Source organism: Bufo gargarizans, chromosome 3 (assembly GCF_014858855.1).
Source record: "Bufo gargarizans isolate SCDJY-AF-19 chromosome 3, ASM1485885v1, whole genome shotgun sequence".
NCBI lineage: Eukaryota > Metazoa > Chordata > Amphibia > Anura > Bufonidae > Bufo > Bufo gargarizans.
The window spans coordinates 11128029-11145958 of NC_058082.1; the positions used below are offsets into that span (position 1 = coordinate 11128029).

Below are 17930 nucleotides of genomic sequence, written 5' to 3' on the forward strand. Positions count from 1 at the left end.
CACCTCATATGTGGTTGTAGACCGCTGTACGGGCAAACGGCAGGGCGCAGAAGGAAAGGAATGCCACATGGTTTTTGGAAGGCAGATTTTGCTGGACTGGTTTTTTGACACCATGTCCCATTTGAAGCCCCCCTGATGCACCCCTAGAGTAGAAACTCCAAAAAAGTGACCCCATTTTAGAAAGTACGGAATAGGGTGGCAGTATTGTTGGTACTAGTTCAATGTAGATATGATTTTTGGTTGCTCTATATTACACTTTTTGTGCGGCAAGGTAACAAGAAATAGCTTTTTTGGCACGTTTTTTTTTTGTTATTTACAACATTCATCTGACAGGTTAGATCACGTGGTAATTTTATAGAGCAGGTTGTCACGGACGCAGCGATACCTAATATGTATACAATTTTTTTTATTTATGTAAGTTTTATACAATAACTTCATTTTTAAAACCAAAAAATTGTTTAGTGTCTCCATAGTCTGAGAGCCATAGTTTTTTCAGTTTTTGGGCGATTATCTTGAGTAGGGTCTAATTTTTTGCGGGATGAGATGACAGTTTGATTGGCACTATTTTGGGGTGCATATGACTTTTTGATCGCTTGCTATTACACTTTTTGTGACGTAAGATGTCAAAAAATTGCTTTTTTTACAGTTTTTTTTTTTTTCTACGGTGGTCACCTGAGGGGCTAAGTCATGTGATATTTATATAGAGCCGGTCGATACGGACGCGGCAATACCTAATATGTATACTTTATTTTTATTTATGTAGGTTTTACACAATGATTTTATTTTTGAAACAAAAAAAATGATGTTTTAGTGTTTCCATAGTCTAAGAGCCATAGTTTTTTCAGTTTTTGGGCGATTATCTTGAGAAGGGTCTCATTTTTTGCGGGATGAGATGACGGTTTGATTGGTACTATTTTGGCGTACATGCGACTTTTTTGATCACTTTTATTACCTTTTTTGGGAAGTAAGGTGGGCAAAATTTCAATTTTCTCATAGTTTTTATTTTTTTATTTTTATGGCGTTCACTGTGCGGGGAAAGTAACATGACCGTTTTATAGATCAGGTCGTTACGGATGCGGCGATACCTAATATGTGTAGTTTATTTTTTTTAATTTTTATTCAGTGATAAATGTTTTTTTTTTTTATCTTAACTTTTTTCACTTATTTTTTTTATTTTTTGACCCAGACCTACTTGGTTCTTGAAGATCCAGTGGGTCTGATGTCTGTAAAATACAGTACAGAACCTATATAGGTTTCTGTACTGTATTTTACTTACACTGAACAGATCTATGCTTTCAGCACAGATCTGTTCAGCACCATGGACAGCAGGACGCCTGAGCAGGCGTCCTGTTGCCATGGGAACCTTCCCCGTCTGCCACAACTTCGCAGACGGGGAAGGGTGAGGACGGGGCTTCGGGTGGCTGTCTGGGGGCTCTCTCCCTCTCCCATCGGGGGGCTGCAAAGGCACAGCAGCCCCCCGATCGGAGAGGGAGGGAGCTCCCTCTTACTGTTAACCTTTTCCATACAGCGGTCCGTACGGACCGCTGTATGGAAAGGGTTAAACGGCTGACATCGCATCAACGATGTCAGCCGTTTATACCAGGGTGCCAGCAATGTGCTGGCACCCTGGTATACCCACTGTACACCAACGATTACGCAATAGGAGGCGGGCGGGGGATCGCAATCCCGCCTGCCGCACTGCCCGCCTCCCGCAACGCCCCCACCGCCTGCGACACCCCCCCTGCACCACCCGCCGCCATCAAATCATGCAGGGGTGCGGGGGGGGTGTACTATATTGATTTTAGGCACTCTAAAGTTTCTGATCCCCGCGGTCAGGGACCCCGGGGATCAGAAACTGCAAAAAGCGCAGCAAACCGCAGGTCTGAATTGACCTGCGGTTTGCTGCGATCGCCGACACGGGGAGGGGGGGGGGGGGTCACATGACCCCCCCTTGCGTTTTAACAGGATGCCGGCTGAATGATTTCAGCCGGCATCCTGTTCAAATTAACCCCTGCGGCGCCGGAATGCCGATTTTAAAGTCAGGACGTACCGGTACGTCCTTGGTCCTTAAGGACTCGGGAAATAGGGCGTACCGGTACGTCCTATGTCCTTAAGGGGTTAATGGGTGTTTTACGTTACATAAGCCCCTGAAAATCACTTTATAACTGAATTGGTGCTTAAAAAAAATTGTTTCGGAAATGTTGTTCTAAACTTTTAAGCCTTCTAACGTCCTAAAAAAATAAACTGACATTTCTGAAATTATGCCAACATAAAGCAGACATATGGGGAATGTTGTTTGATAACCATTTATTACTATCTGTCTTAGGCCTCTGTTTACGTTTTGTTTTTTGCGTTCTGTATACGGAACCATTCATGTCAATGGATCCGCAAAAAGAGTGAAGGTACTCCGTATGCTTTCCGTTTTTTTTCATTCCGTTCAAAGATAGATCATGTCCTATTATCCGCATAACGGACAAGGATAGGACTGTTCTATTAGGGGCCAGCTGTTCCGTTCCGAAAAAATAGGGAATGCACACGGACATCGTCCGTATTTGCTGATCAGTTTTTTGCAGATTGTAAAATACTGAAAAGGCCATACGGTTGTGTGCAAGAGGCCTTAGGGCTCATGCACACGACAGTATGTATTTTGCGGTCCGCAAAAATTACAGATGACATCCGGAACAGCTGGTCCTTCATAGAACAGTCTTATCCTTGTCCGTAATGCAGACAATAATAGGACATGTTCTGTCTTTTAGCGAAACGGAAATACGGACATACAGAAACGGAATGCACCTGGAAACACTTCCGTTTATTTTTTTTATTTTTTTGTGGATCCATTGAAATTAATAGTTTTGTATACGGAATGATAAAAACTGCCTGTATGTGGAACAGAAAAAACGTTTGTGTGAACGAGCCCTTAAAAGTCGAGAAATTCAAATTTAGATAATTGTAAATCTTTCCTAATTTTTTGTTAATTTGGGATTATTTTATAAATAAGGTGAAATATATCTAATCAAATTTAACACAGTCATGTACAATGTGTCACGAGAAAACATTATCAGAATGGCTTGGCTAAGTAAAAACGTTCCAAAGTTATTACCACTATAAAGTGAAACGTCAGATTTGCAAAAATCGACCTGGGATTTAAGGTGAAAAGTGGCCCGGTACTGAAAGCGTTAAAGGGGTTGGCCACTTCCTAGTTACTGTTAACCAGTATGCTTATATGGCACTTACTAATATAGTTTTTGTTGAAATTCTGCACCGTTTTCTAAATTTCATGAGGTATACTTCCTCGTTTGCCAAGTCTTTTGTGCTATCCACTAGGGATCGACCGATTATCGGATTTACCGATATTATCGGCCGATATTCAGGATTTTGAACGCTATCGGTATCGGCATTTATTTTGCCGATATTCCGATAGCGTATGGGGAACACAGATCGCGCTGCTGTCAGCGCTCTCACTGTTCCCTCAGCAGCACAGGGGAAAAGGAAGCAGTGTCTCCTCCCCCTGTGCTGCTGCTGCCGCCAATGAAAGGACAGGGGACAAGAGGAGGGGAGGAGCTATGGCCACTGCTCCACCAATGAAGCTTAATCTCTCATTTATTCATATACAACAGGAGGCGGGAGCTGCAGGATCACATAGCCGGCTCCCGACCTCTATGAGCGGTAGCTGCGATCTGCGGTAGTTAACCCCTCAGGTGCCGCGGATCGCAGCTACTGCTCATAGAGGGCGGGAGCCGGCTATGTGATTCTGCAGCCAGCTCCCGCCTCCTGTATATGAATAAATGAGACAGGGGTTGTCCAAGTTATATTTATTGATGACCTATCCCCAGGATAGGTCATCAATATCAGATCGGCGGGGGTCCGACACCCGGCACCCCCTCCGATCAGCTGTTTGAAGAGGAGACTCGGACGGTGTCAGCGCTGCCTCCTCTTCACTGTTTACCTTCTCGCCGTTGCATCTGCAGTGGTGAGCAGGTGTAATTACACCCAAGCCGTCCCATTCATTTCAATAGGAAGGCTTGGGTGTAATTACACCTGCTCACCACTGCAGATGCAACGGCGAGAAGGTAAACAGTGAAGAGGAGGCAGCGCTGACACCGTCCGAGTCTCCTCTTCAAACAGCTGATCGGAGGGGGTGCCGGGTGTCGGACCCCCGCCGATCTGATATTGATGATCTATCCTGGGGATAGGTCATCAATAAATATAACTTGGACAACCCCTTTAATCTTCATTGGTGGCGCAGTGCGCCCCCCCCAACCGCAGTATTAGACATTGGTGGTGCAGTGCGCCCCCGCTCCCCCCAGTATTAAGCATTGGCGGGACAGTGCGCCTCCCCCCCAGTATTAAAAACATTGGTGGCGCAGTGCGCCCCTCCACAGGATCCCCTCTCCCCTCCGATCGGAGCCCCAGCAGTGTAATGCTGGGTCTCCGATCGGTTACCATGGCAGCCAGGACGCTATTGAAGCCCTGGCTGCCATGATGAGCTCCATGCTGCTGTGTGTACGGAGCCCAGGACAGCAGGGACAGTGTGAGCTCCTATTCACCCTGATAGATCTCTATCAGGGTGAATAGGACAAGGGTTCTAGTCCCTAAAATAATAATAATAATAATAAAAAAAAAAAGTTACAAAAATAAAAACACCAAAATATTAAGTATAAATGAAAAAGAAAGATTTACAAAAAAAATTAATACACATTAACAATAAACATTAATTTTCAGCAGATTTGTGGGCATTTTATATATTTTCTTTTCATAAATAAAAATTCCCAGAATATCGGTATAAATTATCGGCTATCGGCCTGAAAGTTCACAAATTATCGGTATCGGCCCTAAAAAATCAATATCGGTCGATCCCTACTATCCACACAGAGGTCCTGTCCATAAGATGGCTGCTGATGGAGGGTCATGTGACCAGGCAGATCACCTCCATGTGATGTCTCTTCTGTTCAAATACACTGCACCTGCCATCTGTTGAGAGCTTGGTGCAGTGCGTTTGAATGCACTGGGCATCACATGGCGTTGATTTGCCTGGTCACATGACCTTCCATCAGCAGCCATCTTATGGACATGGCCTCTGTGTGGACAGCGCAAAAGACTTGGCAAACGAGGGCGCATACCTTATGAAATATATAAAATGGTGCAGAATTTCAACAAAGACTATATATTAGTGAGTGCCATATAATCATCTTGCATACACATTGGGCACAAGTAGCCAGAAAGTGGCCAACCCCTTTAGGGTAGTTTCTGAAAGAATTGGTCTGTATAATGCAGGAATTGTTGGGTCTTTGCCTATTTTTGGTAGTAATTTTATGTGAACAATACTAGAATGTAGTGGTAATTTGCCTGTATGTAGTATGCTGTTAACCCTCAGGCTCCCAGCGCTGTACATGTACGGCGCTGGGATGTTTAGACATGGCGCACGCTCGCGGGTGCCATAGCCAGTGGGTCTCTGCTGTTTCAATCAGCAGATGCCCGTGGCTCACGTCTGCAACGGTCAATAATGCCGATCGTAGGCATTAAAGCCTTTAGATGCAAAGGTCAAATGCAACCATGGCATCTAAATGGTGAAAAAGAGCGCTTCTGGGTTAAGACTGGCTTCCCTGTGCAGTGACCGAAGCTGGACATTAATTCTAATACTCTGAGAAACCTAGCGTATTAGAGCTGCAGTTCCTATGTTGGCCAGCAAATGGAGCCATACTGTAGTTCTATGGAAATACTGTATAAGCCATAAAAAATATAAAAATTGGCGTAACGGGGGAAATCCAAATGGCCAATTTGAATTTAATAAAATTTGATGAAGTCTCACACACTCCAAAATGTTATCAATAAAAACTACAGATCGTTCCACAAAAAAGGCCTCCACACAGCTCAGTAGACAAACTATAACATTTATAAAAATTAAAAAATGTGCGTGTTACACCTGTCTTAATATTAATGTTATATATAGATAATTCTTTTTTATGACTTGCATTTGTTATGCCTTTTATTTTTATGTACCGTATAAAAATCACAATAAAAAGATTTAAAAAAAAAAAGTTATGGGGGTCGGCATATGGCAAAGTAAAAATAAAAAAATATATATTTTTTTCAAAGTTTTTATTTTTTTTAATATTAAAACACAAAAAACCAACACATGTGGTAGGGCTGCACGATATGGGAATTTTGTGCGATTGCGATTAGGGCCCTAAAAATTGCGATAACAGTATGCGATGCAATATTTTAAGGGAATTGTGCTAGAGGTCGATTTGCTTGGATTTTCAAGGCAAAAGCACACACATTACTGATAATGCTGAAATGTAGTTATGCTTAACTCAAGAACTGAAATGCACAGTGTTTTTCAAAATAAAACATCTTTTACTAAATTAAATAACATATTTGCATTACTGAAAAAGTACAAAATACAAAACTTGCCATTTTCTTAATAGCGCTGCACAGAACAGATAAATAGAATAGAATAAATAAAAGAACATTTGTTCATTAAAATAACGACTTGCCTCCAGCCGCTCCTCCCTCCCCATACTGTGATGTATCGTCGGCCGCGCTGTGCAGCATAGCGGCCGGCGATACATACGTGTCAACCACGTAAAAAGTCAACCATCGCTTTATAACGGCGCACTGCCATTTCCCCCCCACTTTTGGGGGGGTGGGGGGGGGAGGGAGAAGTTTGTCTTATAAAGCGAAAAATATGGTAATATAATTGCAGCATTTTTGGGTCGGCCAATTGGCGATTGTGATTGCTTTGGCGATTATATTGTGCAGGCCTAATATGTGGTATTGTTGTAATTGTACTTATCCTGAGAATGGAGGCCACAGGTCAGTTATTCTGCAAAGAGAATGCAGTAGGGACAAAACCCATAACTGTGGTGGAAATTTATTTTTTTCTCAATTCCACCCTATTTGGAATTCTTTTTCTGCTTCCCACTACATTGTATACCACAGTAAATGGCAGCATTAGAAAGTACAACGTGTTCCGCAAAAAACAAGCCCCATACTATGTGAACGGAAAAAGAAAAAAATTATGACTCCGGGAAGAAAAAAAAATAATGAAAAAAAAAAAAACCTTTGGTATCCAAGGGGGTTAAAGAGCGTAGTGAGTATTGGTGTGATGTTATCTTTTAGTGTTTTGTAAAATTCTCCTGTGTAACCGCGTGGACCTGGTGCTTTTCCATTTTTTATTTGTTTGATAGCATTTTGGATTTATAGTTCTGTGATATCTTTATTCAGCATTATGTTTTGTTCATTCATAGTTTTGGCGATTTGTAATGTTTCAGGGAAATATTTTTTTTTTTTATATCTCTTTTGTCATACTTTCTCATAAAATGTTTAAAATTTATAGAGTTTATAATGTACATATTATTCCTTGCGTATTTTTTTTATTTTTTAATTTTTTTAAGATTTAATTTAAAGTTTAACCCCTTCATTTTTGCATTTTGGATTTTTTATCCCCACATTCCAATAATCGTCAAGTTTTTCCATTCCCATAGCTACAGTTGCAAGAAAAAGTATGTGAACCCTTTGGAATGATATGGATTTCTGCACAAATTGGTCATAAAATGTGATCTGATCTTCATCTAAGTCACAACAATAGACAATCACAGTCTGCTTAACTAATAACACACAAAGAGTTAAATGTTACCATGTTTTTATTGAACACATCATGTAAACATTCACAGTGCAGGTGGAAAAAGTATGTGAACCACTAGACTAATGACATCTCCAAGAGCTAATTGGAGTGAGGTGTCAGCCTACTAGAGTCCAATCAATGAGATGAGATTGGAGGTGTTGGTTACAGCTGCCCTATAAAAAACACACACCAGTTCTGGGTTTGCTTTTCACAAGAAGCATTGGCTGATGTGAATGATGCCTCGCACAAAAGAGCTCTCAGAAGACCTACGATTAAGAATTGTTGACTTGCATAAAGCTGGAAAGGGTTATAAAAGTATCTCCAAAAGCCTTGCTGTTAATCAGTCCACGGTAAGACAAATTGTCTATAAATGGAGAAAGCTCAGCACTGCGGCTACTCTCCCTAGGAGCGGCCGTCCTAAAATAATGACTGCAAGAGCACAGCGCAGACTGCTCAATGAGGTGAAGAATAATCCTAGAGTCTCAGCTAAAGACTTACAGAAGTCTCTAGGACAGTGATGGTGAACCTTTTAGTGACAGAGTGCCCAAACTGCAACCAAATACCCACTTATTTATCGCAATGTGCCAACACGGCAATTTAACCTGAATACCAATATAGTATATCGTCCATGTACTTTATCATTTAGCTATAACAGCTTAATAGCCTACATTCAGTGCGCTGCCTGTGCTGTTCATAGTGCGTCCTGTGCTGATGAATGGCAGGAAAAGTCTAAAGCATATTGCTACGCCATAGATTTTTCCAAGGCGCGAGTGCCCACAGAGAGGGCTCGGAGTGCCGCCTATGGCACCCGTGCCATAGGTTCGCCATCACTGCTCTAGGATATGCTAACATCCCTGTTAGCGAATCTACGATACGTAAAACACTAAACAAGAATGGATTTCATGAGGATACCACAGAGGAAGCCACTGCTGTCCAAAAAAACATTGCTGCACGTTTACAGTTTGCACAAAAGCAATTTTATGACCAAAATGTGCAGAAATCCATATCATTCCAAAGGGTTCACATACTTTTTCTTGCAACTGTATATGAGGGCTTATTTTTTGCAGGACAAGATGCATTTTTAATGCCACCATTTAATCTACCATGTCTTGTATTGGAAAATGGGGGAAATTGTGTGGTAAAATTGAAGAAAAAAAAAACTGAATTCCCCCAAGGTATTTGGGGATTTGACATCACAGCATTCACTGTGTGTTGAAAATAACCGGACGTCCTTATTCTGCAGCTCAATACGAACACTGCGATACCAAACTTGTATAGTCTTTTTCTTTTTCCACTTAAAAAAATAAAAATAAAAGCCTTTGAAAAAATTTACATTTTCTTTGCATTGCCATATTCTGACAGCCATAAGTTTTTTATATTTCGGTCTACAGAGCTGCAATGAGGGCTTGTTTTTTGCATAGCGAACAGTACTTTTTTTATTGGTACTATTTTTGTGGTACGTATTACTTTTTGATCATCGTTATAATTTTTTTGGGGGGACAAGATGACAAAAAAAATGGCAAATCGCATGTTTTTCTTTTTTTTTCCCCGTTACTGCATTCACTGCATAGAAATTCTTTTTTTATATCTTAGTAGTTCAGACATTTTCTGACGCGGTGATGTTTATTTTTTAAATTGTTTATATATTTTTATATGTAAAATTGGGAAAGAGAGGCTATTTAAACTTTTTAATATATTGGTGGGTTTTTTGTTTTATTTTTACTCAGTTTTTTTTAATTTATTTTTTATTTTTTATAACTATTATCCCCCATAGGGTGCTAGTACATGGGATCTTTTGATCCCCTCTCCTATTCACCCTAATAGAGATCTGTTAGGGTGAATAGGATTTTTACACTCTCCATTCTGAACTGTGCCTCCTACATAGAGCTCTGTATGGACAAAGCTATGGCAGGCCTGGAGCACTTCAGCAGCGTCCATGCTGCCATGGCAACCAATCGGAGCCCTACAATTTCACTGCGGGGGCTCCGACTGGAAGGCAGAGGGAGCCGCATCCCTCCGCCTTAGCTCACAGATACTGCGATCAGCATTGATTGCGGCAACTAAGGGGTCAAGTGAGCAGGTGCCAGCTGTATCATACACCTGCTGCATATGGAGCGGGCCCGCTGCAGAGGCTCACTCCATACATCCCCTCACACATCATCACATACATGTATGTGATAATGCGTGAAGGGGTTAATATACATAACCAACATGGCCCATACAATGTTTCCCCTCCAGAGCGACAGACACCATACACATTAGATGCATATCAGCCGAACCTGACAGTTTACATGCTACTGACCGTTTAATGTGTATGGGTGCCTTCTGACTCTCCCCCAGGGAGAAATCAGAATTTGGGTGCAAGATTTCAGCTGCCTGAATCTATTCAGTTATTGGCAGCCGCTTTCTCCCCTTTCCTCAGAACCACAAGCATGTTTGTGACTGTTGTAATTCTTTTGTAGGTGGTTTTCCCGGTGTGTTGTCCAGGACCAGAGACAAGAGATCGTCGATGGTCTTAAAGTCTGTTTGCAAGGTAAAGATAAGTACGATAAAAAGCGAAATCTGTCACTTCACATCCAGGTGATTTTGTCCTAGAAGTTTGGATAGATATGAACTTAAAGGTTTCATCCAGTTCATTGAACCTTACAAATGTTGAAGGGGTTTTCTCCCTTCATCAATTATCTTGTAGATGCAGTTTATACAAGGCACTTACTAATGAATTGTGATTGCCCATATTGCTTCCTTTGCTGGCTGGATCCATTTTTTCATCACATTATACACTGCTTTTTTCCTTGGTTACGACCACCCTGTAATCCAGCAGCAGTTGGGCTTGAACAATATAGGAAAAAGCACCAACCTATGTGCGCTCCTATGGTCCCGTCCCCCAGAGGGGCCTGCGCTTGCAGGGTGGTGTTAACTAGGGTTGAGCGAAACGCACTTTGAATCATAGATCCAAAGTCGCTTCGGTCAAAACTTTGTTTGAATGCTGTACGGAGATCCGTCTCTGTACAGCATTCAAATGTATGGGCCTTGCTGAGGTGAAATTTGTTGAAGTGAAACCCGCGAGACTTCGTTGAATAACTTCGGACTTCGATTTTAAAGCTTGACAACTATTTAAAACTGGGATCCGACGTCCGCTTCGGTGCCTTCTGGTACATGGGTATCAATACCGACTTCGGCTCCCAGTTTTAAAATTGTTTTCAAGTTGAATAATCTAATGCCTAAGTTATTCAATGAAGTCTCGCGTGACTTCGCTGATGACGAATTTCACCTCAGCTAAAAATAAGTTTTGACTGAAGTGACTTTAAATCTGTGATTCAAATTGCGCTTTGCTCAACCCCTAGTTGTAACTATGGAAACCAGCAGTGTATAATGTCATGGAAAATTGAATCCAGCCAGCAAAGGAGGCAATATGGAGAATCGCACACAATACATTAGTAAGTGCCTGGTATTAACTTTCTTTACATGATAAATGCAATTTAAAGGGGTTGTCTCACTTCATCAAATAGTGAAATAAAATCTATTTTCGAAAGTTAATATCGGTTTTATAGTTTTCTGGTCCATTTTTATCACAATTGATTATTGCCTGTTATAACACCACGCAACAAAAAAAACTTTTTGTCTTCTACTGGGCAAAAGCCATTTGTCCTATACTAAATCGAGTGTGCGGATTACAAAACCGAAGTCAGAATTGTTGTAACACGTCACAAAATTTTGCTCTTCATAAGTATGCCTAAATGAATTAAGCACTTGGAAAGCATTGAATAATTTTGAACAGAACGAGTTTTACTCCAACAATTACCTGATCTACATCAAAGTTTGCGTAGTAAAAGTGCATGAAAATGTAATGGAATAACAAAATTTCAAACAGTCTCGTTTTTCAGTTTAAAAGTTATACTTGAGCAAGTCCCCAGTACTGTTATAAGGGCTTCAGGCATCTGCTTTTGTGAACGGTCATATTTTCCCGTTGCAAAAACCAGCAGTAGTCCCCCATCATGTTGTGATTCCAGCGGCCTTGATACCTGTTCTCCATTGTAGAAATATCTTTATGGAACCGCTCTCCATGTTTGTCACTTACGTGTCGGAAAAAGTCAAGATGGGAATGTAAGCAATGCACTTTCAATGACAATCGGCAGCCAAGTTGTTCATATGCTGTAATCATGTTGTCTACTACTTCAGCACAGTGTGCAGCTCGTCTGTTCCCAAGGAAGTTCTGCACTGCTAGCTCAAATGCATCCGAAGGTGCAAGACACACTCGCTTTGTCAGATTCTTAATCTGATCATAAGTACTGTATTTTCCCGCATATGTAGCAGAAATTGTCTGGATCGTCAAGGACATTTGCATTTATCCATCTTAAGTTTCAAAACTGATAGCACTATAACTGATCACTTTATCAAAATCTGTCCAGCTTGCCTTATACTTATTGCTGACATCAGCCTGTGTGCGTCCGAACAGATCTGCATATGTCCATTGGAATATTTCCAATATAATGCATTAATATTATCACTGAATAGGCTTTACATGTATAACTTTAAATCTAGACGTGTCAGGCAAATTCTGAGTTCATATTTGGAATCGGGGCGCTCATTTTAGTATAAATCAAGTTTTTCTCTCAGTAGCAAAATCATTGTTGCGTGGTGTAATAGATGTAGTGATGATTTGTGGGGGGATGGGTGCATTGATTTAACTTCTCTTTATAGCCTGGTTTATTTATAAGCCATATTTTTCTCTCCAGCGGCGCTGCAGGCTTGGTATAAGCTAAACGAGGACATGCCACACCGCATTATCATCTACAGAGACGGTGTGGGCGACGGTCAGCTCAAAACGATTGTGAGCTACGAGGTCCCACAGTTCAAGGACTGTCTAAAGTCTGTTGGGAAAAATTACAGGTTGGCTTCCGAGTAGGTTTGCTGTAACCATTTTAACCCTGTGCACCTGATGGTAGTTGTGTGGTATTCTAAGCATGCTTAATTGCCTTCCGACTAGACGGTCTGCAAGCATTTCTGCATGGGAGCCAGCTGTCAGTGACTATTTTACTGTCCCTGCCTTCCTGATCACTGTGTATGTAGCACTCAATAAGTGCCGTCGCTTCCTGATTCAGTTCCAGTGGTCATATGATTGCTGGTGGCTGGGTGACAGGGTGAGCTGCTGGGGTTCAGCAGACATAGATCAGCTCTGCTGAAAGTTTTTACACCACTGTGCAACCTCTCTGGGGACTGTATTGCCTCTGGGACTGGGGCTACTTATGTCAGCCCTAGTTACAGAAGATATCGGTAATAATAATAAAAAAAAAGTTATATTAAATGTCCCCCAAAGGTCTTGTATGGCCTTTATTGGGGATGCAAAGTATGTAAAAAATAAAGTAAAAAAAATATTTAAATTTTTTCCTATGCACAACGGCCAAATGCTTAAAGGGTTAATGCCCCTACCCCCACAGTTCAGAATGGCAGAGCACTCAGCACAACACCCCACACTTTCAAGATTGCTGCGAGGCAGTGTGTCAGCTGTAACATACAGCTGACACTCTGCTTAACCTCTTAAGGACATAGGGCGTACAGGTACGCCCTTGTGCCCTGGTACTTAAGGACACAGGGCGTACATGTACGCCCTGTGCATTTTCGATCACCGCCGCACGGCGGGCGGTGATCGGAACCCCGTGCCTGCTCAAATCATTGAGCAGGCACTTGGAGCAAATGCGCCGGGGGGTCCGGTGACCCCCCCATGTATGCGATCGCAGAAAACCGCAGGTCAATTCAGACCTGCGGTTTTCTGCGTTTCCGGGTTATTCGGGTCTCTGAAGTCCCGATAACCCGGAACAGGATGGTGATGGTGGTGTGATTTCACCCCACCAATCACCATCCAGCGATCCTGAGTGGTGATGGTGACATCACCACTCAGGATCGCTTTCTGATTGGTCTGTGGGCGGTCCGGCGGCAGATTCAAAAGAGGCAGGCGCTCCTCTCCTCCTCCTTTTGTGTTCCGGAGCCGGAGGAGAGAGGAGCTGCCTGCACGTGTCTGCCACCGCTGCCTGCACCCCGATCTGTGCCCCCCAGGACCCGATCTGTGCCCCCCAGGACCCCATCAGGTACATAGGGACAGCTAGGGAAAGTTTGGTTTAGGCAGGGAAAAAAAAGGGAAAGTTAGTTTTTGAACTTTGATTGCATCACCCTAAGTTAGGGTGTCTGGGGTCCACAGCACAGCTGTGTGACCCTAGACCCCCCAGGGGTGCTGCCCCTGCCCCCCCCCCCCCCACCTTTTTTGGGGTGCATTTTTTTTTTTTTTTCGTGTACGCTGACTGTGGCCGGCACTTAGTGTCCGGCCACTGTTAGCGCATCGCACACCCCACCGCTGATCAACTTCGGACGGTTGATCAGCGGTTTTGAATTTTTTTCCCCACATTTTTTGCCCTTTTTTTTTTAGTTAGTTTATTTTATTTTTCTGTTAGTTTTAGGGTGAGTTCGTGAACACCCGTGCCCCCACACACACGCACACAAAATAAAGAGTTACACACACGCACATATACACGCAGACACACACTCCCCTATGGCCCGCCGGACGTTCTCGGCCGAGGAGGCATACGCCCAGATTGCCTCTGACTCCGAGAGTCCCAGTGAGGATGAGGATGACCCCACATTCCTGTTGTCATCCGCATCCTCCTCATCATCTAGCGATGATGATGAGCCCCCAAGGCGGCGGAGACGCCGCCAGGCGGAGCAAGGGGACCGCCATGTTAGGGACCCTGTGGCCCACACTAGTACGAGCAGCTCTGGGGCTCGTACTGGTTTCCCGGCCCACCAGTTAAATCCACCGGAGCCCCCTGCCGGTGAACTTGTCTGGTGTAGCCCAGAGCGATACGAGCCTGTGATTCCTGATTTTGTAGGCCAATCAGGAATCCAGATTTCCACAGTGGGCTACACTGAATATGACTTTTTTTGTCATTTTTTCAGTGACCCACTGGTAAATCTGATGGTGGAGCAGACGAATCTGTACGCCCAACAGTTCGTCGCTCAACACCCGGGCTCCTTTTTGGCCAGGCCCGGTGGCTGGACGCCGGTCAGTGCAGCCGAAATGAGGACATTTTGGGGCCTCGTGCTGCATATGGGCCTGGTCAAAAAACCCAGTGTCAGGCTGTACTGGAGTGGGGACGTCCTATACCAGGCCCCACTTTACAGTACAGCCATGACACGCTCCCGGTTTGAGGCCATCCGGAAATGTCTGCATTATTCCGATAATGCAGCATGTCCCCCCCGAGGTGATCCTGCCCATGACCGTCTGTACAAGATACGGCCGGTCATCGATCACTTTGGGGCCAAATTCATGGAGGCCTATGTACCTGGAAGAGAGGTCGCGGTTGATGAGTCTCTCATTGCGTTCAAGGGGAGACTCATTTTCCGCCAGTATGTGCCCTCCAAGCGGGCGAGGTATGGCGTGAAGCTATACAAAATTTGTGAGAGTACCTCAGGGTACACTTACAAATTTCGTGTATACGAGGGGCGAGATTCCCGGATTCAACCCCCAGAATGTCCCCCCACTCTGGGTGTTACCGGGAAACTTGTGTGGGACCTTATGTACCCACTGCTGGATAAGGGTTACCACCTTTACGTGGATAACTTTTATACCAGTATCCCCTTGTTCCAGTCCCTTGCCGCCAGATCCACGTCCGCTTGTGGGACCGTGCGGAAAAATCAACGCGGCCTCCCTGCCCACCCCCTCCAGGTACCTATCCCCAGGGGTGAGACCCGTGCCCTTACCACTGGAAACCTGTTGCTGGTCAGGTATAAGGACAAGAGGGATGTCCTTATGCTGTCCACAATTCATGGTAACGGCATCACCCCTGTCCCTGTGCGAGGTACCGCGGCAACGGTCCTCAAGCCCGATTGTATCGTCGCTTACAATCGGTATATGGGAGGAGTTGATCTCTCTGATCAAGTCCTCAAGCCATATAACGCCATGCGCAAAACCCGGGCATGGTACAAAAAAGTTGCGGTCTACTTGGTGCAGGTTGCCATGTACAACTCTTTTGTACTATCCCGAAGCGCTGGCAGCACAGGGACATTCCTCCAGTTCTATGAGGCAGTCCTCAAGGCCCTGATCTTTTCGGACCGGGAAAGAGCAGGCCGGAGTACCTCGGGAACTGTAGGTGCCCGGATCGTCCCTGGCCAACACTTTCCAGGTGTGGTCCCCCATACTGGAAAGAAGGGACGAACCCAAAAAAAGTGCAGAGTGTGTCGCAGGAGGGGGATACGGAAGGACACGACTACTCAGTGCGACACTTGCCCCGATCATCCGGGCCTCTGCATTGACGGTTGCTTCAGGGAGTATCACACTTCCATGGAGTACTAAATTTATATCCCAATTTAGGACTGACATCGGATAAAAAAAAACTGGTTCTCAGACTTGAGACACCCAAAAAAAACTAAAATAATTTATTAAAAGTAGACATATTAGGTATCGCCGCGTCGGTAATAATCTCCTCTATAAAACTACCCCATGACCTAACCCCCCAGATTAACACGGTCAAGGAAAAAAAAAAAAAAAGGTGCAAAAAAAGGTTTTTTTTTGTCACCTTACATAATAAAAAGTTTAATAGCAAGCGATCAAAAAGTCATATAGCCCCCCAAAAAGTGCCAATAAAGCCGTCCGCTCATCCCACAAAAAATGAGCCCCCACATGAGATAATTGGATAAAAAAAAAAAAAAAATGACCCTTAGACTTTAGAGATACCCAAAAAAAGATTTGTATCAAAAAAGATAATATAGTCAAAAACCTAAATAATTGTAAAAAAAAAGTAGACTTATTAGGTATTGCCGCGTCCGTAAGAATCTCCTCTATAAAAATATCCCATTACCTAACCCCCCAGATTAACACAGTTAAAAAAAAACAAAAAAAAACAGTGCCAAAACCGCTATTTTTGGCACTTTTCCATTTCAATCAGTTTTTTCCGGTAACTAAAACAAGGGTTAACAACCAAACAAAACTTAATATTTATTACCCTGATACTGCAGTTTACAGAAACACCACATTTGTGGTCGTAAACTGCTGTATCAGTAAAAGGGAGGCCGCAAAAGGAAAGGACCGACATGGTTTCTGGAAGGCCGATTTTGATGGCCTTTTTTATTGACACCATGTCCCTTTTGAAGCCCCCCTGATGCACCCTAGAGTAAAAACTCCCCAAAACTGACCCCATCTAAGAAACTACACCCCTCAAGGTATTCAAAACTGATTATACAAACTTCATTAACCCTTTAGGTGTTCCTCAACAGTTAATGGCAAATGGAGATGAAATTTCAGAATTTCAATTTTTGGTAACCTTGCGTCACAAAAATGTAATATAGAGCAACCAAAAATCATATTTACCCTAAAAATAGTCCCCAAAAAAATGCCACCTTATCCCGTAGTTTCCAAAATGGGGTCACTTTTAGGGAGTTTCTACTCTAGGGGTGCATCAGGGGGCTTCAAATGGGACATGGTGTAAATAAACCAGTCCATAAAAATCAGCCCTCCAAAAACCAAACGGCGCACCTTTCCCTCTACGCCCCGCTGTGTGGCCGTACAGTAGTTTACGGCCACATATTGGGTGTTTCTGTAAACGGCAGAGTCAGGGCAATAAAGATACAGTCTTGTTTGGCTGTTAACCCTTGATTTGTTAGTGGAAAAAATGGGTTAAAATGGAAAATTAGACAAAAAAATGAAATTTGCAAATTTCATCCCCATTTGCCAATAACTCTTGCGCAACACCTAAAGGGTTAACGACGTATGTAAAATCAGTTTTGAATACCTTGAGGGGTGTAGTTTCTTAGATGGGGTCACTTTTAGGGAGTTTCTACTCTAGGGGTGCATCAGGGGTCTTCAAATGGGACATGGTGTAAATAAACCAGTCCATAAAAATCAGCCCTCCAAAAACCATAACGGCGCACCTTTCACTCTACGCCCCGCTGTGTGGCCGTACAGTAGTTTACGGCCACATATTGGGTGTTTCTGTAAACGGCAGAGTCAGGGCAATAAAGATACAGTCTTGTTTGGCTGTTAACCCTTGCTTTGTTAGTGGAAAAAATGGGTTAAAATGAAAAATTTGACAAAAAAATGAAATTCTCAAATTTCATCCCCATTTGCCAATAACTCTTGTGCAACACCTAAAGGGTTAACAACGTATGTAAAATCAGTTTTGAATACCTTGAGGGGTGTAGTTTCTTAGATGGGGTCATTTTTAGGTGGTTTCTATTATGTAAGCCTCGCAAAGTGACTTCAGACCTGAACTGGTCCCTAAAAATATCGTTTTTGTAAATTGCTGAAAAATTTCAA

At 43.2% G+C, this 17930-nt stretch overlaps 1 protein-coding gene across 2 annotated transcripts in view; it reads left to right on the top strand.

Moving 5' to 3' along the window:
* Nucleotides 1-17930, top strand: part of PIWIL1 (piwi like RNA-mediated gene silencing 1) — a 108153-nt gene that overhangs the window by 83774 nt on the left and 6449 nt on the right. The window contains exons 17-18 of one of the 2 annotated variants that reach the window (XM_044286371.1): nucleotides 10090-10160; nucleotides 12364-12529. In XM_044286371.1, coding sequence (XP_044142306.1) covers nucleotides 10090-10160; nucleotides 12364-12529 — 237 coding nt within the window. The remainder of the gene's footprint in view (nucleotides 1-10089; nucleotides 10161-12363; nucleotides 12530-17930) is intronic. The other variant, XM_044286372.1, reaches the window with a different exon arrangement.